The sequence below is a fragment of the Poecilia formosa genome, unplaced genomic scaffold (assembly GCF_000485575.1).
Source record: "Poecilia formosa unplaced genomic scaffold, Poecilia_formosa-5.1.2 Scaffold64, whole genome shotgun sequence".
NCBI lineage: Eukaryota > Metazoa > Chordata > Actinopteri > Cyprinodontiformes > Poeciliidae > Poecilia > Poecilia formosa.
The window spans coordinates 1213603-1235763 of NW_006800003.1; the positions used below are offsets into that span (position 1 = coordinate 1213603).

A 22161-nucleotide genomic window follows, 5' to 3' on the forward strand; every position below is an offset into this window, starting at 1 on the left:
ATTCTATTTTAAGTCAGTCAGTGTGTTTGTTTTTGTGCATATCAAGGTTCAAAAACTACCAAGACACCAGCTTGGAAGCATTTTCTTTATAAAAGTGTTGTCCTAGGTGCAGCTATGAAGTAGTTTCCATAGTTTGCCTCAGAGGCAATGGCTATGGTTGTCCATTTTATCATGGTTAAGGTATGCTATGCACAAACATACTGTAAATTGTCCTTCGGTGTGAGTCTATGCATGCATGGTTGTTTGTGCATCTCTGTGATGGGGTGGCGACCTGTCTAGGATGTACGCTGCCTCTCACCATTGACCACTGGAGGTAGGTAGCTGCCCCAGGTGACCCTGCAAGGACAAGTGTGAATGGATAGGTCCCCACATGTGACTATAGCCAAGAACATGTGTGTAGGTGGGACTGCTGGTGTTTATGTCCTCTTTTTTTGCTGCTGAGACACTGAGTTATGAAACTAACTGCATAATTAAATGTCATCTTTTTTCCTCACTAAACAGTCACACTTACTCTCAAAAGGTTGTCAGCACATCAGATGAGGAAAATCCAATCTTGTTTGACATCTACTGTGTGTGAATTGTGGACACTCTGGTTCCATAACAAACCATCTGTCAAAGTAAAACTTCTTCTAACATGTCTTATGGAAAATTATAGTGTTTCCGTATTTTAAATATTCAAATTCTAAAAACTGAGAATTCTGCAAAAATGAAAGCCACTTTTTTATGATTTGGGTGTATGACACTGAAAAGTGACAAAGTGATTTGCAGACGCATAATTTACAAAATGAAGAGTGTCCTTAACTCCCAACTTCACAAGCAATGTCCTCCTAAAGCAACTCTACTGAATGAGGCACTATTTATGCATTTGTAATATACCTTATTGATTATTACAGGTCTACTGATGTTATAGCCTAAGCTGTAAATATACATTGGGCTCCTGGCAATCGCAGAGGTTAAGTTTCACAAACATAACCAGATAGAGGTGCAATTTTTTTGAAAAAGTGTGGAACTCCTTTATTTTCTACACCATTACACTCCATGTTTTTAATGAAAGAAATCCATCAAAAAAAAGCGTCTTTTTTTTTTCTTTTTCCCTCTCTTTGCTTTACTTGCCCTGTACAACCTTAGAAAACTGTGGCCATTCCAGCATTTTACTGGGATCTTATTCAAAGAACTGCAGGAAGATCCAAAGAACACATGGAAGTTTTCTGGGAGTAAAATTCTTTTGGAGAAAACGTCCAATATTGACATTTAGTGTAACCCTATTTAAAATCAAAATTACATTACAAAAAGTTAAATTTCTTTACTGACCTTTATGGGCAGCTGTGTCCATCAGTGACGGCAGAGGACATCTCTGTCTGGAGGTCTGGGAATGGATGACTGTGATAGGAATCGAATAATTGCTGATGCTATCCTGTTGTCTGGACATGACTCCGGGCTGACAGTCAGAGTTGTAATTGAGAGGTCAGCTAATGCACTTTTGGCCAGATACTCTCGCTCTACTAAAACTCTGATGACCTCCCTAAAGGAAGACTTGGAGAGTGTGTGTTTTTCTGCTTATACTCGTGCAGCACACGCGCAAAGAGGGAGTATCTGCAGGTGCAGGCGTTCTTCTCGTTACTATAAATTGAAAGTTGCTTCCTGCAACTCTGTAGGGATATATCTGCAGACTCTGCACATAGCCAGGAAACTACAGGGACCTTATGTATAAAAAAAAAAAAGACATGCTCCTGACTGAGTGTAATAAAGCTCAAACAAAACACCACCACACACAGGAACCCTACTAATCTTCCAAACTCTTCACGACTTGTTTTTTTATCCTCAGTAAGCCTTTTTTTTTTTTTGCCTGTACTGCTTTGCTTTGCTTTGATTGTAAGAAAGAACAACTGCACTGCCCACAGCAATCATTTCAAATCCTCAGTGTCCTCATTCACAGCATGACATTTACTTTCTGTCATACAATATTCATAGGATGCTGTTAAGCTTGGAATTTATATACTTTTCCTTGCTGTTCTGACAGTCCAGCCTGTAATAAGCAGCCTCACCAGGGAAAAAGCTTCTCACTTAAAAGAAACTAGTGCTAGCGATGTGCATTAGGCAAAGTGGTGTCCATTAAAAGCTGCACTGCAAGCTCAACACATTCTAACAATCTCTGGTTTTATATCTGTTGAACAACAAAAGCCGAAAGGAGCTTGCGCACCGATTAGCAGCTGAACCGGTAAAATATACAAGAGCGTATAACTTTGTTGCAATTCCTGTTTATACAAATAATTTATTTCTGGAGATGCAGCACATAGAAATAGAGAAAAAAGGTGTTATTCAATAATTCAAAGCTGTGTGCCAACGCGTGTTCAACTTTCGGAGGGAACAAAATTCTTTAGTTTATTGTGAAGTTTTTTTTTTTTTTTTTTGTAACTTCTCCTCTCCAGTCAACGCTGGTTGGTGATGCAATGAAACTTGGTGCATGTCTGTTTTCTTTCAGGGTGCAAGAGTTCAGAATTCTGCCAAAAATCTGGGAGTGAGAGATCGAACGCCATCATCAGTTCCAAGGTAAAAACATATGTTCATCCATGCACCATCATGTCCATAAAAATCAGTATTTTATATCCTTGATGTATATGTTAAATGTGACTCAGATTAGAGTAGTGTCGGAACTGTGTAGACGTGAACATCCACAAAACCTAAATTACCCAGTTATTCGCTTTTCTTTGTTGCTCTATCATAAAAAAAAAAAATAAAAATAAAAAAAATATTGGGATTTCATTTTTTTCCAAAAATTTAAAATCCATCCTATAGACTCTTTGCGAGGGAAACAGTTTATGCCTGAAGCTACCAGCTATATACATTCAGTCGGAGGTGGGTACAATCATCAGCTCCTGCTTGAGTGTCTCAGCCATTTAGCTACAACAAACGCTGTGGAGACAATCAGCCCTTTTGAACCTTTTAGTCAAAATTTATGAGCACAGCTAAGTAGCAGCATGCGGGATGTTTTACATGTGTTTTCGTAGACCAAAATTGCTGCACCCTCTGTGCATTTCTGTCATATTTTCTTCAGTTGAGATGGTTACCTGAAAACACGATTGTGCTTCATAAATCATTTGAACATTCCTGCTCAGATTGGCTCATCTTGTGATAATGTGACATTAGTCGTAAGATGTAAAGCTGCTCAGGTGATTAATAAAACTACAGAGGGTGACATTGGAATGCATGGATCTATGAAATGCTTTTAATCCCTGCAGCTGCTCGGCCCACAGACGTGAAACCAATCAGCAGATCGCTGCTTGCTCTTTTCGCTCGTGTTTGAACGCCGTACAGTGCTGCATGCTGAATGTAATGGTGTGTCACGTCCTATATGTGTTTCTCTGATCAGGTTGTACAAGCTGTGCCAGCCTCCTCCCCCAGATGGAGATCCATAATACAATGCATCGAAGAACATGCTGAAACATTCTGCAGGTTCAGCAATCAAACTTCTCCCTCCACCAGTATGTTAATCTAGTTGAAGATAGTGCCTTGTATGTGTCCACTCCAGCTGCCTATAATGTAAATAAAGTTTTAAATAGTATTTTAATGTTTTATATTGTGATTGTTGTACTTTATACAAATATTGTTTGTTTTTTTATGTATCGAAAAAGATATTTGATCTGAATGAGAAAGCAAAAGGGGTCATAAAATCCCATCATGTAACTGTTTCATAAGTTTTTTGTGGAAGATATTTTAATTTCATACTCGTTTGAATCACATCGTTACACTGCCATGCAAAAGTATTTACAGCCCTTTAACTTCATCACTTTTCATCACATCAATGTATTAAGACGAACAGAAAGTAACAGAATTTTGGAAAGAAAATATACTTTTTAATGTTGATTTTTTTTTTTCCAAATAAAAATCTGAAAAGTTCAGAGGGCAAATGCATAGTGGAATGACATTTTACAGCAGTTGGAGCATTTTTGATGTTTTTATTTTTGGAATGTTTTTGCCAGCTTTGCAGATCTAGGAGCTGAAATTCTAGCCCATTCTCTCATGCTAAAAAGGTTGAGCTAAGTCAGATTGGATGGAGACTGTCTGTTAACATCAGTTTTTTTTAGGTTTTGCCAAAGATTCCCAATTTGATTTAGGCCAATTTGATTTGGGACTTGGGTCATATGAACAAATGAATATGCTTCGATCCAAGCCTGTTAATTGAGGTCTCAATGTTTTGGAAATATTTGCCATGTTTTCAAGTCTTTGCAGCATTAAGAGCCTTTCTTCTATGATTATTTTATTTTCAGTTCCATCTAGGTTTTTCTATTCCTGCTTGGGAAAGTCACCCCAACAACATGCTGCTGCCAGCACCATTCACTGCTGTATTTAGTGATGTACTTATTAATGCTGTCTTTGCCTGGGATGACAGCTTAGGTAGAGGCCATGTCTTGTTGAGCTTATATTTCTGCCATATTTTCATTTTCAGATTTGGAATTTAACATTGAGCTCCGTTCAGAACTTAAGATGTAGTTTTAGCTCCTACTCTGCTTTCAGCTTGTGCATATTTTTCTAATTGCATGATGTTTTGGTTTAACTGGACGTTTTTTAGAGGCACCTGATTACAAAGGGTGAACAAAAATGGACTTTTTCCATTTTTATTTGTAATAAATGTAAAAAAAAAAAAGAGAGAAAAAAACATGCCTTTCACATCACTTTTTTTTCCTTGTTGGTCCACCATAGAAAATAAAATATTAAGATTTATATTTGCAAAGTCACAAATTTTTTAAAAATGTTAAACTTTTTCAAGCCACTGTTAAGAAGATGTTGATTAGAAGCTTACAGTATGAAAAATGACATTCATTTTGCTTAAATCATAACCTTATCTGTCCTGTTCTGTTCGTGTTATACTTGCTGCATCAGTTATTTCTGAATTGCTTTAAAAAAAACTCGTGTTTGTGACATGATGTTAAAATGCCTCGTCAGCTAAACCTGCTGACAGTGTTATTTTGCTGTTTCTTACTGAATTTCAAAGTCTGTTTGAGTTGCGTGCACGTTGAGACTCGGCGAGACATCAGTATCTCCCAGTACTTACAAATCAGAGTGCAAATGTTCATGCAACACATTAACAGCATCATGTTTTTCATACAGACAGTACTCAGGATTAAACCATCTGTCTTACTTTTAATTGGATGTAGCTCACTCCTATGCAAGCAAAAAGAGATGTTAAAAACCTATCAATAAGCTGTAATAGTGTTTCTATATTCAACTGTATGAGTAATATAAAAAATAAAAATGAAGGATTTTTATGCATATTTCATTCACACTTTTTCAAATCTATTAAAGCTGATAACCACAACATAAATGTGTGTGTTTTTGTTCTTGTGGAAGAAGTGAGATTCCCACTGGGACCCCTGAATTCTTCTTTTCCAATCCTTTACTAATTTTTTTAAGTGCTTTTGAAGTGTTTTATTTCTCTAATGGGGAAAATATATTCAAAAGTCCCAAAAAAAATGAGCATTTTTAACAGTAAGAAGTAAAGACACAATTTCAACTATAGATTAAAAGAAGTAAACTTTTCTATTATATATTTTCTTATGTAGTTTTAAAGTTGTTGAGCAATGGGACCTGACAATGTTGTCAGAAAAACATAAGATGAAGGAACGTAATAAGAAGAAAGCACAACTAATGGCGATGACGTTTTTGTGGAAACAACTTCTGTAGAGAAGTATGTTGAGTGATGGTTGTTTAAATCTTCATTTGGTGTGTCTGCTTCCTGGGGCAGTATTATGACGCGTCTCTCTTCACTCACTTAAGTCAGATAAAATGCAATGTAATCGTTCTGACTGCAAAAACTTTGAAAACTATTGGATACACATTCGAATTAGTGCCACATATGAAAGTGGAACAGATCTGATTTTTTTTTTTCAGTGGGCGAAAAATGTGGAATTAGGCTCCTCAAATTAGAATGAAAAAGGCGTGGCGTTGGCGCAGGGTTAAAGTATGACATGTATGGAGGCCTTAGTCCTCAACGCAGCCCAGTGACCTTTGTTTCATGTCCTCCACCTCTCTCACGACCCGCTTCCTGTCTGACAAATTTCTAATAAATTCCACTAGAGCCTGCTAAGCTGTAACATAGGTTGTACATTGGATTGCATTTGCTTGCTATGTGAATGTGTCCTTAGAATCGAGCGCTACAGTGACCTTTTCTTCATTTAGACCAATGTCCAAGTGCTACTGTCCTGCTACCTTTGGGTGCATCTCTTGTCCAACACACCTGATGGCTAAATTCCCTTGTCAACATATTTATGAAGGCCTGTTATTTATCCATCCATTTGATTCAGGTGTGGTAGAGAGGGGGTTCATGAAAAAGATGGACTTCCTGATTCTAGTTTTGAATGTATTTTCAACAACAACAAAAAAGTTAACTGAGATAGGATGGTGGGGGTAAGATGATGACTCTTTACAACCTCCCCATATATCCCCTGATTAAAAACAATCCAAACCATCCTGTAATAATCTAATATGGGTGGTTGTTTCGTATAGCAACAATGCGCTTATTGGCAAAAACCGAAGCAGGTACTATTAAGAGAGGCGGATAACGAAATGGGAGTGGCGGCGGCAACTCCAGCAGCCAGTGAGCGGAAGATTTGTAATCTGTCACAGAGCTGCGGAGCCGCTGGCTTCCTCAGAGGAGCCACCGACAAAGAGAGAGTCAGCGAGGCGACACGCAGGGGAAGGTCCCGGGGCTGACTTTCCTCGCCTCTCCACGATGCTCGCCCGGTGTCAGCGCCGCCTTTTTTAACGCAAATCCCGTCTGAACTTACCTTATCCCAACCGGGAGGACAGTTCAATCTTCACAACCTCAGTTTCAGACGCCGAGACGGCTCCCCTGAAGGACGAATGACTCCACCGGCTCCCCTCCTGATTTCATTCTGCTAAAAGCTCCTGAGCGGGAGGCGACAACAGTTTCTTCATGGCGTCCCCGCAACAGTCAAGAATTCAGTCTTATCTGGAGAGGAATAAAATCGGACCACTCTTTGAGGTGAGTGCACCAACTCTGAAGTTTATTGCCCGTCACGTTTTAGGGCTGCTTTGCACCAAACATTTAATATTATGCCGCTCCTGAACACAGATATCGTGTAATGTCACTTGATAAGAGCTGCTGTGGAATAAGGAACCGGGTAGCCTTCTCCCGCACCTCTACGTGCAAGACGTCCCACTGCGCACCGGCAGCCAGTTAAAGAACACTGCCGGCTGTGTTTGCATCTACATCTCCATAATTTTACCCCCTGTTACAGTGTCATGTATTTCAGAAGCCAGGGGCGGTCCAGAAAGTTTTTTTTAAAGATGGGCGCCCAGATGGTGGCCACTGATGATCTTGGTGCAGCACCTAAAACTAGGGCTCCTGTCATGTACACTGCCTTGCAAAAGTATCATGTCCTTTGAACTTTCCCACCATTTGTCATGTTATGACGTAGTTCAGTGTATTTTATTTTCATTTTATTTTGTGGAGTCAACACAATTATGGGGAAAAAAAAGTTGCAGGTTTATATTAAATAAAAAACCAGAAGTTGTGCATTGATATTCAGTTTTTCTTTGTCGCTACATACAACCGTCATTTTTGCTGTAGTTACAGCTGTTAGTTTTCTGGAGTACGTCTCCACCACTTCATCTGAAAATGATTGTTAATTAAGCAAGATATTTTATGTGTTTTTTTTAGGTCTGCACTGAACACATACTTTGATCTAAAACAATCTCTCATAGAACTAGCAACATTTTCTTACTGGGAAGTGAAACTCTGCAGTCTATTTGTTTGACGTGCTCTTTTTCCACCACACATTAGGCCTTGCACATAGGCAACTCCACCCCACCTCTAACCCCAGTGAACATTTAAGTCTTATCTGACCAGAGCGCCTCCTTTCGCATGCTGCGTGCCCTGCATAAAATGCAAGAAGAAATCTTTTTTTTTTTTTCAATAATGGCTTTCTTCTCACCATTCTGACCCTAAGGTGAAATTTGTGGATGTCCTGTCAGATGTGTTCATCGGTCTGCTGATTATTCATTAATTTTCTCTAGAAATCCTTCGCAGAGCAGCTGGATTGATGCCGAGGTTAAATCACACACATGAACTCTATTTACTGATTAGGTGACATTTCACAAACGTAAGGGCAGCTGCGTGGTCTGCATTTTATGTCAGTAAAGGGGTCTGAATATAAACGCGTGCTACTCTCCTTGGTTTCTTTCTTTAATTTGTTAATGAAGCAAAACGTGTACAGGTGTGGTTGCTGCTCCTAGAGCTACTTGGTTCAAAGCGGGGTTGCCTACGAGTGCTGACTTTGAGATCCATGAGAGCCATGAGATCAGTTCTCATAAGGAGTTACCTGGGTGACATCTAAGCAAACCATCAGAGGCTTAGACCACCTTTGCCTGCTGGATCATTTGCTGGCCTCATATCAGTTAATGGGCTGCATTACAGGAATCACTTGGACATGCAAATAGAGCGCTGACCTGCGCATATTATCTTTATGTTAATCTAACTTTTTTTTTTCCCCCCAATATGGCGATGTCTCATTTCTGTTCAACAGAACACACAAAGACAAAGACGAACATGGTGTGCATTAAAATGAATCTCAAGAGCAGTAGGAAGGCTTTTTTTTTCTTTTTTAATTTATTTCAGCACTCTGGACAGAGACTCTTCCCTAATATGGAGTCCACCCAACAGTGAGGACAGTAAATCTGGAGTCTGGAGCAGTTGATGAGGCTAAACTGCACAATGATAGGGCTCTGTGTGTGCTCTGCTTGTTTGTTTTTTTTCTCGCTCGGTGTTGCTCTTTCACCCGTCTCCCCCTGCTCCGTTGCTTTCTCATGTTTGTGTTTGTTTTGAGCGCTGCTAAATTAGCTCTCCTTTATCTGACAATTCGAGATGATTAAAGCAAAGCACAAAGGTGAAACCTCGCAATTGTGCCGCTGTGTGTGTTTCTGTGTGTGTTACAGTCCGTTTTTAACTTTCCAAACAGACTTTTCAGTCAGACCAACAACGATATGGATCAAGCCTCTGTTGTTTATTTTAAAAGCCGCTTTGTAGTGTCCAGATTTCCGGGGGGAACCGACAGCCGAGGTGAAGCAAAGGGAGGACGTTTGAAAAGTCTCCTGGGTCTTTTGCTCTTCTCATGAGAAAATGATATAGTCGCTGCCCCGCTGTTGCGCTTGAAAAACCTCGGCCCGTTCTATTGTTGTCCCAAAGAAAATCCATTATCGCGCATTCAGCTATGGAGAAACATTTCTTGACTGGAAGAATCCAGGGGAGAACGGTGTTCTCCTTATAATGTTCTCTCATCAGATGTTGGGACTCAGTGCAGCAGAGGTAATGATGAAAAGGGGGCCTGTTTAAGACAAAAAAAGGTTTGTCTGAAAATGTGGTAGACATTGAGAAAATACCATGTAGTTCTAAACATTGATGCAGTAATTTGTGGGCCACAGTTTTGCCAGCAATTTTTCTTATGAATGTATTTTAACATTTGTGCTTTTCAAAGCCAGATTTAGGTACATCTGTTGTTTAATGGGCATCTGAATGCGCAAAGCTCTCTGAAACAAGGAGTCACTTTTGCCAAGATTCAAAGTTTATTGTCATTGTCAAAAAAAGGCAATGAAATTGTGTTTGGAGTACAACACTCAGTGGTAGTAGCAGATTTCCAAATAAAGTGCATAAGAGGTAAAAGTGACACCAGTGCTCGCACACTTGCATCTTGCAAAATATAAATGCGTAAACAACTCCCCAAGCCCACTATAATAAATAAGTAGCACCGTTAATTAAATAACTCTAATGTAAACGTTATGTTCACGTTGCTAAGCATAGATGAAGGCTACATATGGAGCTACTACACTAAGGTTCTTAGATCCGTCCCTGAATCAAATACATGACTTGTCACCAGGTCTCTGCTTGGCAACATGCTGAGGAGGGCCGTTTGATTCAGGCGTGTTGGAGCAGCAATGCGTCTGAACATTGCAGGATAGTAGCTCTCCAGAACTGGAGTTGGAGATCCTGTTCTAGACTAAGATAGAAAATGATTAACTTCATATAAAATTTGTAAAAAAAAAAAAAAAACTTTTTCAATAATAATAAAACCATTATCTTTTTTTTTTATCATTCTTTAAACCACTTCCTGCAAAAATCAGACAACTTGGGTTGCACATTTAGTTTATTAATGAGCATAAAAATTAGCTAAAACACTGCTGTATTGGGTGTTTTATACCACATTTGCTTTTTTTTTTTGGCTCTTTCTGTAGAAGTTTTAATAAATTATTACTCAGTATTTTTTTTTTTGTGATTGTGAAACAGAGTTCTTGGTTATTCTTGTAAACATGTCCCACTTTGTTACTTAATGCTTTTGGTGCCTTGTGTTGGTCTTGTTCTATCTGTTCAACTTACTGCTAATTAATTTTGTATTAAGGTGTTGCATACTTCACAGCTTAGAAATTACAACACTCGTGTGCTTTTCTTTCTTTCTTTAAAATGTTGCCTCTCGAGTGTTTACCCACACAACACTTTTTAGTATTTATTTATTTATTTGTTTTATTTTTTACATCAAATCAATTTCTTTGGTCCATTTCTCTCTCTTCTCTGAGACACAGACCTCTTATACTTGACACATAGCTGCAGTATTAACCAGTGAGTGAAGGTTCATTTACACACTTAGATGAGATGCAGCTTATGATTTGCCAGAGAATTTAATTATTTATTTATTTATTTATTTATTTATTTATTTTGCCTCACTAATGAAATGGTTGCTTTGCAAAGATAGCAAGCTGAGTCAACACTGACTGAATTTGTTCCGAGACTCAAGCAGCCTTTCATAATAACCAGAGTAATTGCACACCAAGTCATTGCAACACGTTTATGTAAATTGATATTCAGTTTGAACACAGTTTCAGTGCCGTGTGACTGTTGCTGTTCTGTGGCGCATGTGTCTAGAATGACTGTTTTTGAAAGTTGTTTATATAGGAGTAGTGAAATAAAAAAAAAAAGGTAAACTGTCTGCTTTTCTATGGTTCTTTAACAATGTGCAAGTCTGGATCACAAATTGGCAATTCTTGTTCGTTAATGAGCATTTCTGCAACATTTACATTTATATATATATACCGTGTTTCCCCGATTGTAAGACGTATCGGGGGTTTCAGGGGGGTCGGCTAATATAAGCCTCCCGTCTAGCTGCGCGCCGCCTCCTGCCCACGTCCGCACCGTCCCCCTCTCCATACGTCGCCGCGTCTGCCACCTCCCTCTGATCTTAATGAGCGCCGCCTNCATTTTCCAGACAACAAAAACCATTAACCCATTGCCAGAAAATGGCTGGATGGTTTTCCAGAAGCAGTACAGACTCAAATCAATCAAGTGCAAAAATGGGCCAAAACGTGAATTTTGGATCATAGTCCCCCTTTAGCTTTAGTAAATAGATCAGGATGTGTATATATATATATATATATATACAGGATGGGAGAAGGCGGAAATAAAGTGGTCTTTACCTTTGTCACACACGGTGTTAAACCGGTCCTCATGTTGCTCCCTGATGAGATCTGCCCTTTAAGTCCAGAAGCAATGTAAAGTTGCTGCTGGTAAACAGTGGGGGGTTGATGGATTGAATACAGTGTTGGGCTGATTAACTATCTTATTATATGCTGTTCTTTTGTTACTTATATCAGTCAGAAAGTGGATTTTAGTGATTATGTTCTAATACCAGAACTTGGAAAATTAGTATGAACTCTACACTCATTTATTTATTTTTTTCAGTCACTTGTGTTGCTCCTTATAGAACCCTGTAATGAGCTTGCCTCTTTGTATTGGTTTTCTTTTAGTGAACACGGTAGCCATTCATGTGGAAAAGCTCTTTCTGAACTTGTTCTGCAGTCATGTTCTTTTAATGTGCCTTCAGTGATCTGAAGACGTCCAGGAGGAAACGCATAAGAAACACGTACAAGTCAAACGTATCTTAATCGCCCACCTAATATTGAGTTCATCTTCCTTTTGTCACGATTCTGACTCTAACAAAAATGTTTATAAAAATATTTTAAAAAAACTGTGCTATTACTGCTGTTCAGTTTCTTTGAAAATATTCAAACTTTAATGGATTTTATTGTGATTTTCTGTGATGAACCAACAGAGATTATTGAGCAATAGTGAAATTTAATGAAGTCATCCATGACTTTCAAAGTTTAAGATCAAAAAACAGATAAAAGCATGGTTTTGTTCTTCTTCACCCTTTATTTAAACGGGATTAAAAGAAAAAGTCTTTGTGATCAAAGATCTCTTTCACAAGAGCATCCTGACAGTCATACAGTTTGTAATGAACTCACTTTTTTCTCTGATGCCTCTAAAATAAAATCCAGTTCAGAAATTACTTGAACATCATAAAGACCAAGAAATGCAGCAAGACAGTTTAGGAATAAATGTAGATATTTAAAGGAGAGGGATTTTTTTTTATTTGCTTAGAAATCCATTATTGCAGAAAACACAAGAAGACAAATTCAGAATGACATACTTTGCAATACAATATTGCTCTACATGCCCCCTTGTCAGCTCTGATAATTAATGTAAATGAGACACAATTGCTTATGATGAGGTAACAGTGTACCACAATTTATCTGGTCCTGGTTAAAACAGATGGGAGTGTTTTACACGTGAATATACCCGGATGAGGAGAGATGGAGTTGAACTATAAAACAAGTCTTTTCATTTGCTTACTCAACCTTTGCTGATTGTGAATCTACTGTCACGTTTTGTAGTTATCGTCTCTCTTTGGAAACTTGTGCGATCACAAACTGTAATGCATTTTATTAGTACTACATTTTTGTGAACAGGGAAGTGTCTGTGAACATCTCTTTAATTTTTTTTTTTTTGCCACAGATTCTGATTTGGATTTAGGTCTGGTCTTTGTATTCCCACAACTGAATATGCTTTACTCTATCAATCAGCTGTAGCTCTATAGCTTTGGGGTTATTGCCCTGCTGAAGGAAGAATCTCTGCCCCAGTCTTGGATCTTTTGCAGCTTTTAACAGATTTTCCCCCAGGATTGCCTTGTACATAGTTCCATCAATCTTCCCATTAACTTTTAAAGCTTACGCCACCGTGTATACTGTGTTTATTTAAAGGTCTTGTCATGTTTTTAACGTTTTAAGGCCAAAATGCTGGATCGTGGTCTCGCCTTCGTCCATATGTTTGTAGTGTCTGAATTTGGGAGAAATTGACTTGTAATGGTTTTCTTTCTACAGTGACATATTATTCACTACCTGTGCTTGACCTTTGAAGAAAATTTCTATAGAGTACCCTATAGCTTTGCAGCTTGACAGAATGCGAAGAGGTCCAGTGAGCGTGGATAGTTTTGCAAGACGCTGCGGATAGCAAAGCCTCTTGTATACGGCACAATGAGAGGTGTTTTTAGCTTGTCTCGACTGATGTAGAAAGGTGAGTTTATGGCACAAAAATAGTTGGAAATAACATGCTATGTGTGTGTTTCTGTGGCTTTTAAGTAGCTTAAGTTTCATCTTAAAGACGGTCTTGGTACTATATTGATTACTCATTTTCTGTAAAAAAGAGACATTTCTGATCACTGCGTTTCATTTAAATGGAAATTAGTTTGTCACTTAAATAAAAAAAAGTGTTTAATCTTAGATTGTACATTGCGCCGTTATGTCTGCTGCAATAAAGGCAGCACACCAAGTAATATGATAACATTATTTGTTTGACCAAATCAGAGCCAAAATGAAGAAACTACAAAGAATTTATTGTAACATAAATCTTTCTTGATAATATCGAGAGATGAAGTGGCAGGCGTGTGCTTCTCATCAAATGCACATTATTAGCTAATTATTAGCATATTTAGGAGGCACTGTAATGGTAAAAGAAATCACAGGCTAATCTGGACCGTTAAAATGTGTGTTTGCGTTTCCAAGGAGAACAGCTTATGCTGCTTATCACTCCAGGTACAATGTTAGGGTTATTTCCAAACAACTTGGGGTCCATCATCCTACAGTTTTGTGGTTGTAAGTGGAAAGCACTTGAGACAACCATCAGTCTTTCCCAGAGTAATTGCTGCAGCTTGTTTACCTTGAGTGCACTTCTCTGACAGACATCCAAGCCACTGCAACTGCATTTCAGTCTCCATAGTGGCAAGATAACATTTTAAATAAAGTTCATCAATGTGGTTCGTGTTGGAGGAAATGAGATGAAACAGAACGAGGATTTAAACAAAAGGGTAACATGGAGAAATCCTCATGAGATGGGGACCCACTGTACAATGAAGCAGAATAAATGAAAAGCAAATTAAGGTTCAGTTCAAGACTTGATTCATATCTTGCGTATCTCTAACTTATTTGGGAAACCTAAACTGCTCTGGAGCAAGTTATACTTCCAGAATAAAAGTGAAAATCATGGAAACGCTGCCTCTCAACCAGTCAATGCCGTGTAAGAATTGAAGTATAAATATTAATAGCGTTTCTTCTCCTCACCAAGTTTCACAACATCTTTGCTTCCAGATTAAAAACTCAAATGTTGTTTTAGATATTCTCTCTAAAGGCTTGAGGCATGACTTTCACTTGTGCTTCAAACTCTTGAACTGACTCCAGTTAGAGACACATTGCACAGCTTTTTAAAGGAGCAGATGTTCACACTAAAAGACTGTTTTGTTTCACAACTGAATTAATGTGCATCACACACTTAACTGAACCTGGTGAGGGATCAGACTGGTTTTATTTCTTTTAGACCGACTAAAGAAAACTGAGTGCATTAAAATCTCATGAGGGCAACACTTTGAAGGAGCCAACACACCTGATGGTGCTTGAATATATTCTTAGAATTAGCTATCACTGCATAGTGTTAGTTTGTATAATACCCAATTTCATTTAGACTCATATTATTATATAATTGCTAATAAAGTTGAAAACAACTAAGTAGGCTTGCAGATGATGCCACCATGCTGCAGTCTCTTTTATTGGCTGTCGACGACACACACTTACAGCTTGGTCGACGATCAGTTCAAACTACCCAGCTGCACCCAGATCAGCCTTAAAAATGTTGTTTGACTGTGACTGAGGTCAGCTCTGGTCTGTTCCCCTCACACATTTGCAGACTCCAGTCTTCACCTCCTCTCACACTCGACAGATTTTGTGCCGACTCGCCCTGTTGACTGACCACAACTAGTGCAGCCTCATGCAGACTTTCAGCTTGGAATCAATGGGAAAGGCAGAGACTTCAATATTTTACTTTCAACAATCTTTATCTCAAGTATTTAGGATTAAAAGCAAGTGGCAAGGGTATGCATATGATGACTATGTATGCACTTTGGTATAAGTTTTTCCTGTGCTTTATAAAGGATATTTTGCTTTCTTGTTTACATGCTTTGTTGTATTTCACAAAATGTGTCATGTCAACACAAAATGACTTAACATCACCTGTAAAGCCCTTCAGCGGAAGGCTAATAGTTTTGAGCTCGTTTTTCCTTTATGTGAAACCACGTAGCTCTTGAACAACGCTTCAAATGAAACTAATCTACTGTTTAGATGAAATCAGGTAAAAACCACTTCCAGATCTACACCATAATATTAAAAATCCTAACGAATGAAAGCAAAATCGCAAAAACATGTTCACAATGTGAGACTAAAATGATTGTCCAAGGTTGCAATTATTGAAATGTAATTTTGACCTAGAACTTTCAGCATTGAACTACTTCCTGTTTACCACTCAAGATTTTTGATTAAACAGCTTTCAATATGGGAGGATCAAACCTAATAGAGAAGCTTAGATACATTTAAATTTGAAAACTAAAAAAAAAATGTTTTTTTTCCCGAAAACTCAAAACCTTCTAAACTGCATATAAAGGTTCATATAAACTTCTGTGATGTGGCATAAAACTATTTTCAGTCTTGCTGTCTCTGCAAGCTTCAAGAAAACAGTTGAAGACAATTCAGAAAACACTTGTATTGATGACCTTTGTGATGCTCTCCAGTGTGATATGACAGAAGTGTGGTCTCGCATGGGTTAACACAGCTCCCCCTTCAGGCGTAGTTTCTGTAATTACTACCAGACAGGCGTGCAGTTGAAAACAGCCCAAGGCCAGGTTCATCCTGTGGGGCTGCTGGAAAGAATGAGGAGGGAAAAACGTCGTACCTCGTCGGATCAGACAGTCAAACGATGAGTGAAGGGCGATCTGTGGGAGACTCGGAGCGTGGAACGTACCGGAGAAAGGAACTAGTCTGTGTTTTTGTTTGCCCGTGTGTGTGTGTGAGGAGAGCAGAAGGAAAGCTAAGGAGAGTACAGCAGCTTCAGTGCATGCTAATCAAGTTATCATGTCCAATTACAGCCCAAGGAACCTGATGGCTGACTGCTGAGAGTCACTGATAGTCAAGCTGCTTGAGTTGGAGAGAAGATCATGTTATACGCAAAACCTTGTTGGTTTCCTTGCACCCCGCGATTGAAAGGAGTGAAACTGTCCATGTATATACATTTTAATTACAGTGCATACAAGTGCATTCCAGCAAACTTTTTTCCAGGGAACATGATTCAAAAATGTTTAGCTTAAAGGATGAGCAAGCAAATAAATCGCAAATGAATGAAAATTGTTTCTGCTTTCTGTCCTGTGGGAATGTCTTTAAAAAAAAGCTTTCTGATGCAGTTCTCTTATTGGTTGGGTAAATGTTCCCTCACTTACCTCACCGCTGTCTGCAAGCTTGTGGTGGGATTTTTGTTGCAGCTCCAGTTCTCTTAAACTTTTTTTTAAATCTAGTCCTAATTATAACTGTGGGTGAGTTTAGGAGAGAGAGAAAAAAATCTTAATTTTTGACTTGTAGATTACAACTTCTCTGCCTTTTTGAATGGCCTCTTCTCTTATCTTTCCTCTTTTGAAACATACCTATAAGAAATGGTTGTCTAAGTCACTTCATAATTATTAATAAGAAGCTTCCAGACACTGGGATAAACTTGAAGGAGTAAAGTACAGATTTAAAAACCATGAACAGCCTTGAGGAAACAAACAAACAAACAAAAAAAGGGTAGGAAGTCTCAAAAAAGCTTGCTTCATCATTTTTTAGGTGGGATTATGGTTGGTATTGTTCTGATTTTAAAACCATACTGTTGCAAAAAAGTAACTGGAAAAGAAAGATAGTCTGCTTGTATACATAAAACTGCTAAGTAAAAGAGACAGGATAATGATTACTAATGTATCATATAATGCAGATAATGTGGTAAGGATATATTTTTTTCTTTCTTCTCTGTCATAAAAGTGCTGTCAGGGGAGCTTGGAGGCATCAAGCCTCTTATCTTCAAAAACTAAAAACAAACAAGCCTGCAATGCTTTTGGAGATGAAAAGCACACACGCAGCATCTATTGTCTGGCTTATGTGCTTTGACAGATTTTTTTTTTTTTTTTTTTTTTTCCTTGACAATTCATGCCAGATATATTTTACATCTCAGTATATGGAGACACAGGCGGCACAAGCTTCTCCACCAATCATGTGCAGCTGTCACCGGGATGATAAAGTTCTGCTCGTGCTATTGGTTGCCTGAAAAGTGGCGGCGGCAGTTCTTTTCGAAAAGCTCAGCATTTTTTATTAATTTATTTTTTTATTCTTTTTCTTGTCTGGATGCAGCCACACAAAAAAGCAGAGCACTCAGGAAAAAAAAAAAATGCTGTGTGCAGGAATGCTTCTTTTATTGATGGTCATGGGAAATGTGAGGGACACTTTACTCCATTACAGCAGAGAGAATGACAAGCAGGGCAACGAGTTAAAAAGACCGCCGCCTCAGAGTATAGTTCAAGGTATTGTGCTTTAATCACTGAAAACTCAGAAATAATCTGAGGATTTTCTGTTGCTCTTCTAGCGAGACGTACTCAAGAGGGAGGCCAGAAAACCACTGTTGTATTGCTGTGCCTTTTTGTTTTTTTTCCATTCACATGTAAATATGACTAAAACTGGAAGTAGCTTTAATTCTCAGTTATCCATGGAGCATAACTTGATATTTTATTGTACAACATCCATCCTCAAAGGAATAAGGGAAAGGTTACACTTACTTAATCCTACCAGCCTAGGATTTATTAGATTAACAAATTAGTTTACCAAATTCCACACAATACATAAAACATAGTGCACCACAAACAATACAAATATCCTTCTGTGCACAAGTGATGCACCTGTTATCACTGTCCCAATAAATCCCTGCACTTTGCAAAAACAATCCCTTTGAGTTTGAATTGACTCCTACCAAGTTTATTTTAACTGGACTCTTAAAACACACACTCAGTTTCCCACCACAAATGGGTTGTCCAAGTGCTGTGCCGGGTCTTAATGCATCAAAACAGCACTTAAACCATGACACTTTCACCTCCAGGTTCTTTTCCCAGAATGGTGTATTTGGTTTAGGCCCCATCTCCTCTGTTCTTGTGTCCACTTACATCTTACTCCCGTCTGTCCAAAAAAAAACAAAAACATTATTCTAGAAGACTTGTTTTTGTTTCTGTTGATTTTTCTTATTTTTTTATGTATTTACCTGGATCCAGTTGCATATATTTTTAGATTAAGAAATATCCAATGTGTGAATTTCTTCATGTCAAGAGGAAATGTTTCTCCTTCTATGAAATCGTTTTATACTAATGTTTGAGACTAGTTTGCTTCAAATCCGTATGGACTGTCATAAAGTAGTTTTAAGTTTTACTGATCTTGCCCAGTCTGAAAATAAATATTTTGAGGGAGGGGAAAAGGATTTTGTAAGGTATGCATTTCTTGACCCATATTTCTGACTCTGATCTAGAACATAGAAGTCAGAAAAATGTTAAATATAAAAAGCCAAAGATCAATATCTGACCCTCCACTGCTCTTATTTTCTGCATTATCTCTTCTGCTTGTTTACATATAGTCTGGATGTTATCCAGCGGCATCCTTCTGTATCTCTTTCTGTCCATTGTTCTATCTGCTACCCTCTCTTTTCCATGTTCAGTTGACGTGGCACACATTATACAGAAACACAGACGTCACTGGAACCTGTGGGACGACTTTGTATTCCCAAATTTTATTAAGATGGAGAACGAGAACAAATGGCAGACGGCGGCCTGTCATCCAGGTGACAAGTTGCCCTCCAGAGATGAGCTCTTGCTGCATTAATGTTTCTTTTTATTTTTTTACATTTTTACTCAAGGACAATTTGTGGAGAAATTATGCCGGACAAAAAGTTTTGTTTTTGTTAGGGGTTACAAATGTGTCACAGATGGCATCTTACAAATATGGAACATTGTAAATGCACCGACAAAATTCTGGTGAGAACTTTACTTGCACTTATTATAAGGACTAATGTCATTGATTAAGGCCTTTAATGATTTATTGAAACGGGTCCATTTTCAGGATTCTGCAACATAACACTTAAATCTTTATTTTCTAAATAATTATAAAGATAATTTTTTTACACCCGTTAGACTGGCCAGTAAAACAACGGGGAAATTTAATGCACTCTGTAAGGATCTAGGATTGTGTGTTTAGTAGTGATGTAATGTTACACATTTGTACCAAAAATATCTCATACAGCCCTGTCAGTTTGGTACGCAAATGTATCAAACACGTATATAGCTTTGTTTTATACCAGAACAAGTGTGTAAGGTTTGTGGGGAACTAAGTGTGCAACTTTAAAAATATGACACTAGAAGAAAATGGAGACGACTCCCGCTATCAATAAATTAAATTTATTTCCTTCAGTTAAAAAAAAAAAAAAGCATAAGCTATACAAGTGCTTTTCTTAAGATATTTCTAAAGGTTTTTTTTCCCCTCTAATTGTGAAGATTTTTAACTCGGCACGAAACAGATGACAGGTTATTTTTGACACCTCTTTCTTGGAGGATTGAAGTACTAAAAACAGCAAGTCCCAATTTTACTCAAAAATTCAAAATCTCAATAACTTATCGATGTAACATGTAACCCTATTAATATTTAAACAGATGTTTTGTCTAGCACGTCTCATAACGGTTAAAGTAGAGATTTTCTTGATTTATTTTTGTTGTACCAGTCTTCTGTCCTTCAGTCTGCCTTTCCCCGTTTGCTCCCTACTCCTTTTCAACTTGCTTCCACTTTCCTTGTCTTTGTTTAAACTGCAGGGCAGCGGGCAGTATCAGTGAGAGTATCATGACTCTCACTGTTCTCGGAGGAAGTCCTTGATAGCTTCCAAGGACACAGTTTGTTTCTTGGCTAGCTGACAGATTGTCAATTACTGGGACCCAGCGAAACTTCCTTAGGCATGCGGATATCTGCTCCGGCATCAGATCTGTACCAGATATGGACTGCATTTCTGGCTTGCTAATGTCACCTTTAGCTTTCTCAAAGGCCCCTGGTGCATAGTGAGAGTCTGAGACGATCCTCTTTGCCCATTGAAACACATGATTGTTCTGCTGAAAATATCAAATTTCATAGTATATAAGATTAAACTCTGGCTTCATGTGGAAATCTTAGCCAAATGTGTCTATAATAAACAAGAGTCATGTTATATGAAACGCATAATTACTTTAGAAAGCAATAGGGTGAGATTGTGTTGCCTGTCTGTTCGGTAAATGTGTGCAGAAAGGGGAAGACTAGATACCACTGGACCAATTAGTGCTGCTGTTCCTTGTCTCTGTTGCAGTCTTTTTTCTTTTTTTTTTTCAATTTCAGAAGAAAATCGTTGCTTGTCTCTATAGATACGTTTCATTCTCCAGAATATTAAATCCGTTTTGCTGACCCTGCTAAGATGAAGTGTCCCTATTTATGAACGCTACCTTTAGCGACTGCTAACCGGGAAGTTTCAAGAAATTGTGTTTTGACAATCTTCAATAGTAGAGGTTGGGGGCAACAAGTTGAGTGTCTCCTTTTCTACAAGAACTACCACTTGACCTAAAAAATACATAATTGCACTAGTTCTAAGGATTCTATAGGTCAAAGTTTGTTTCTGCGATATTATTCAATTTCTTAAGTGGTCTCTAATCAAATATGTCAGTCATGGTATAAAAATAAACTTGACAGGAAAAAAAAAGAGAAAATTCTGAGGGAATTCAGCCATTTGATTGAGGTGTGTTGGGGAAGGCAATCATCTAAAATCTGCAGAAGGATAGCTCTCAAGGACTGGACTCGGGCACATGTACTTTAGATTCCACTTTTTTGTGTTTAGTTGTGCTCTGCATGGAATACACGCCTGACATTTGTAACAAATGAAAAGTTGAATCAGCAGGTAATTTTCAGGATAGGCACTCCTGTAGTTACATTAAACTATTCATTGTTAGACCATCATCTTAATTTGTTGGCTTGGAGACAGCCTCACAGTATTAAACGCTAAAGATAAATTGTATCCCCCAAGTTAGCCATCAGCTTGAGACACCACCCAACAAGCCCCATGCATGAGGATGTTTTACCAGCAGGCTACAGATATATCCAGAAGAGCTGCCATTTTCTGACAATCCCTGGGATATGCCCATCTGTTTTGCTATCCACCGTGCATCATGCACTCCAATTATACCTGTATGCATTTGCGCACCAATTGGAAAATACAAAAATAATCTTTTGAAGAAAGATAATCTATTCTTTAAACGTAAACTTTTGCTGTGAATGTTACCTTTTCTCTCTGATGAGCATGCACATGACTTTACCTTCTGCTGGAATGCGAGTGTGTGTCCTCTGTTCAAACAGCTGCACCTGCAGCTTGGAGGGAAACATGCCAGCTCCGTCCCCCGTTTGTCCATTCACATGCTGTTTGCTGTCACAGCTGTTGGGCTTGGTCAGGAATGTCCCCCTGAACAATTACTTGATTAGCTTTCTGAGCACACGAAAGCACAGCCGAGGCTTGCTACAATACAGCTTTGTCCCTTCCCACCCCCTAAAACACACAAACACACATATAAATGTGGAAACATGTCTGCAAGGGCAAACGCATGCAGCCTCTTAAGAGAGCTACTTGATATGGTTTACTATATAGCATGTGCTCAGAGGTTCTTACATGCACGCACACACACACACACACACACACACACACACACACACGCATGCTGTTGAAGCCATATTGGACTGCCAATTCACTGCAGCCCACTAATGGGTTCTTTGCTTCAATGCAGAAGCTCTGCTCAGCTGCTCTGACAAAACGGTCAGAGTTCATTCTCATATCCTAACAATGCACAATTTTGCTTATACAGTTGCTGGAAAAGAGTTTGT

At 38.4% G+C, this 22161-nt stretch overlaps 2 protein-coding genes across 2 annotated transcripts in view; both read left to right on the plus strand.

The window, feature by feature from the left end:
- The window catches only part of prex2 (phosphatidylinositol-3,4,5-trisphosphate-dependent Rac exchange factor 2), a 94077-nt gene extending 89432 nt beyond the window's left edge, over nt 1-4645 (plus strand). Inside the window, exons 40-41 of the mRNA XM_007554569.2 lie at nt 2483-2550; nt 3371-4645. Of these exons, the coding sequence (XP_007554631.1) occupies nt 2483-2550; nt 3371-3416 (114 nt within the window). The 3' untranslated portion in view covers nt 3417-4645. The remainder of the gene's footprint in view (nt 1-2482; nt 2551-3370) is intronic.
- A 1711-nt stretch (nt 4646-6356) lies between these two features.
- The window catches only part of cunh8orf34 (chromosome unknown C8orf34 homolog), an 84773-nt gene continuing 68968 nt past the window's right edge, over nt 6357-22161 (plus strand). Inside the window, exon 1 of the mRNA XM_007554571.2 lies at nt 6357-7003. Coding sequence (XP_007554633.1) covers nt 6935-7003 — 69 coding nt within the window. The 5' untranslated portion in view covers nt 6357-6934. The remainder of the gene's footprint in view (nt 7004-22161) is intronic.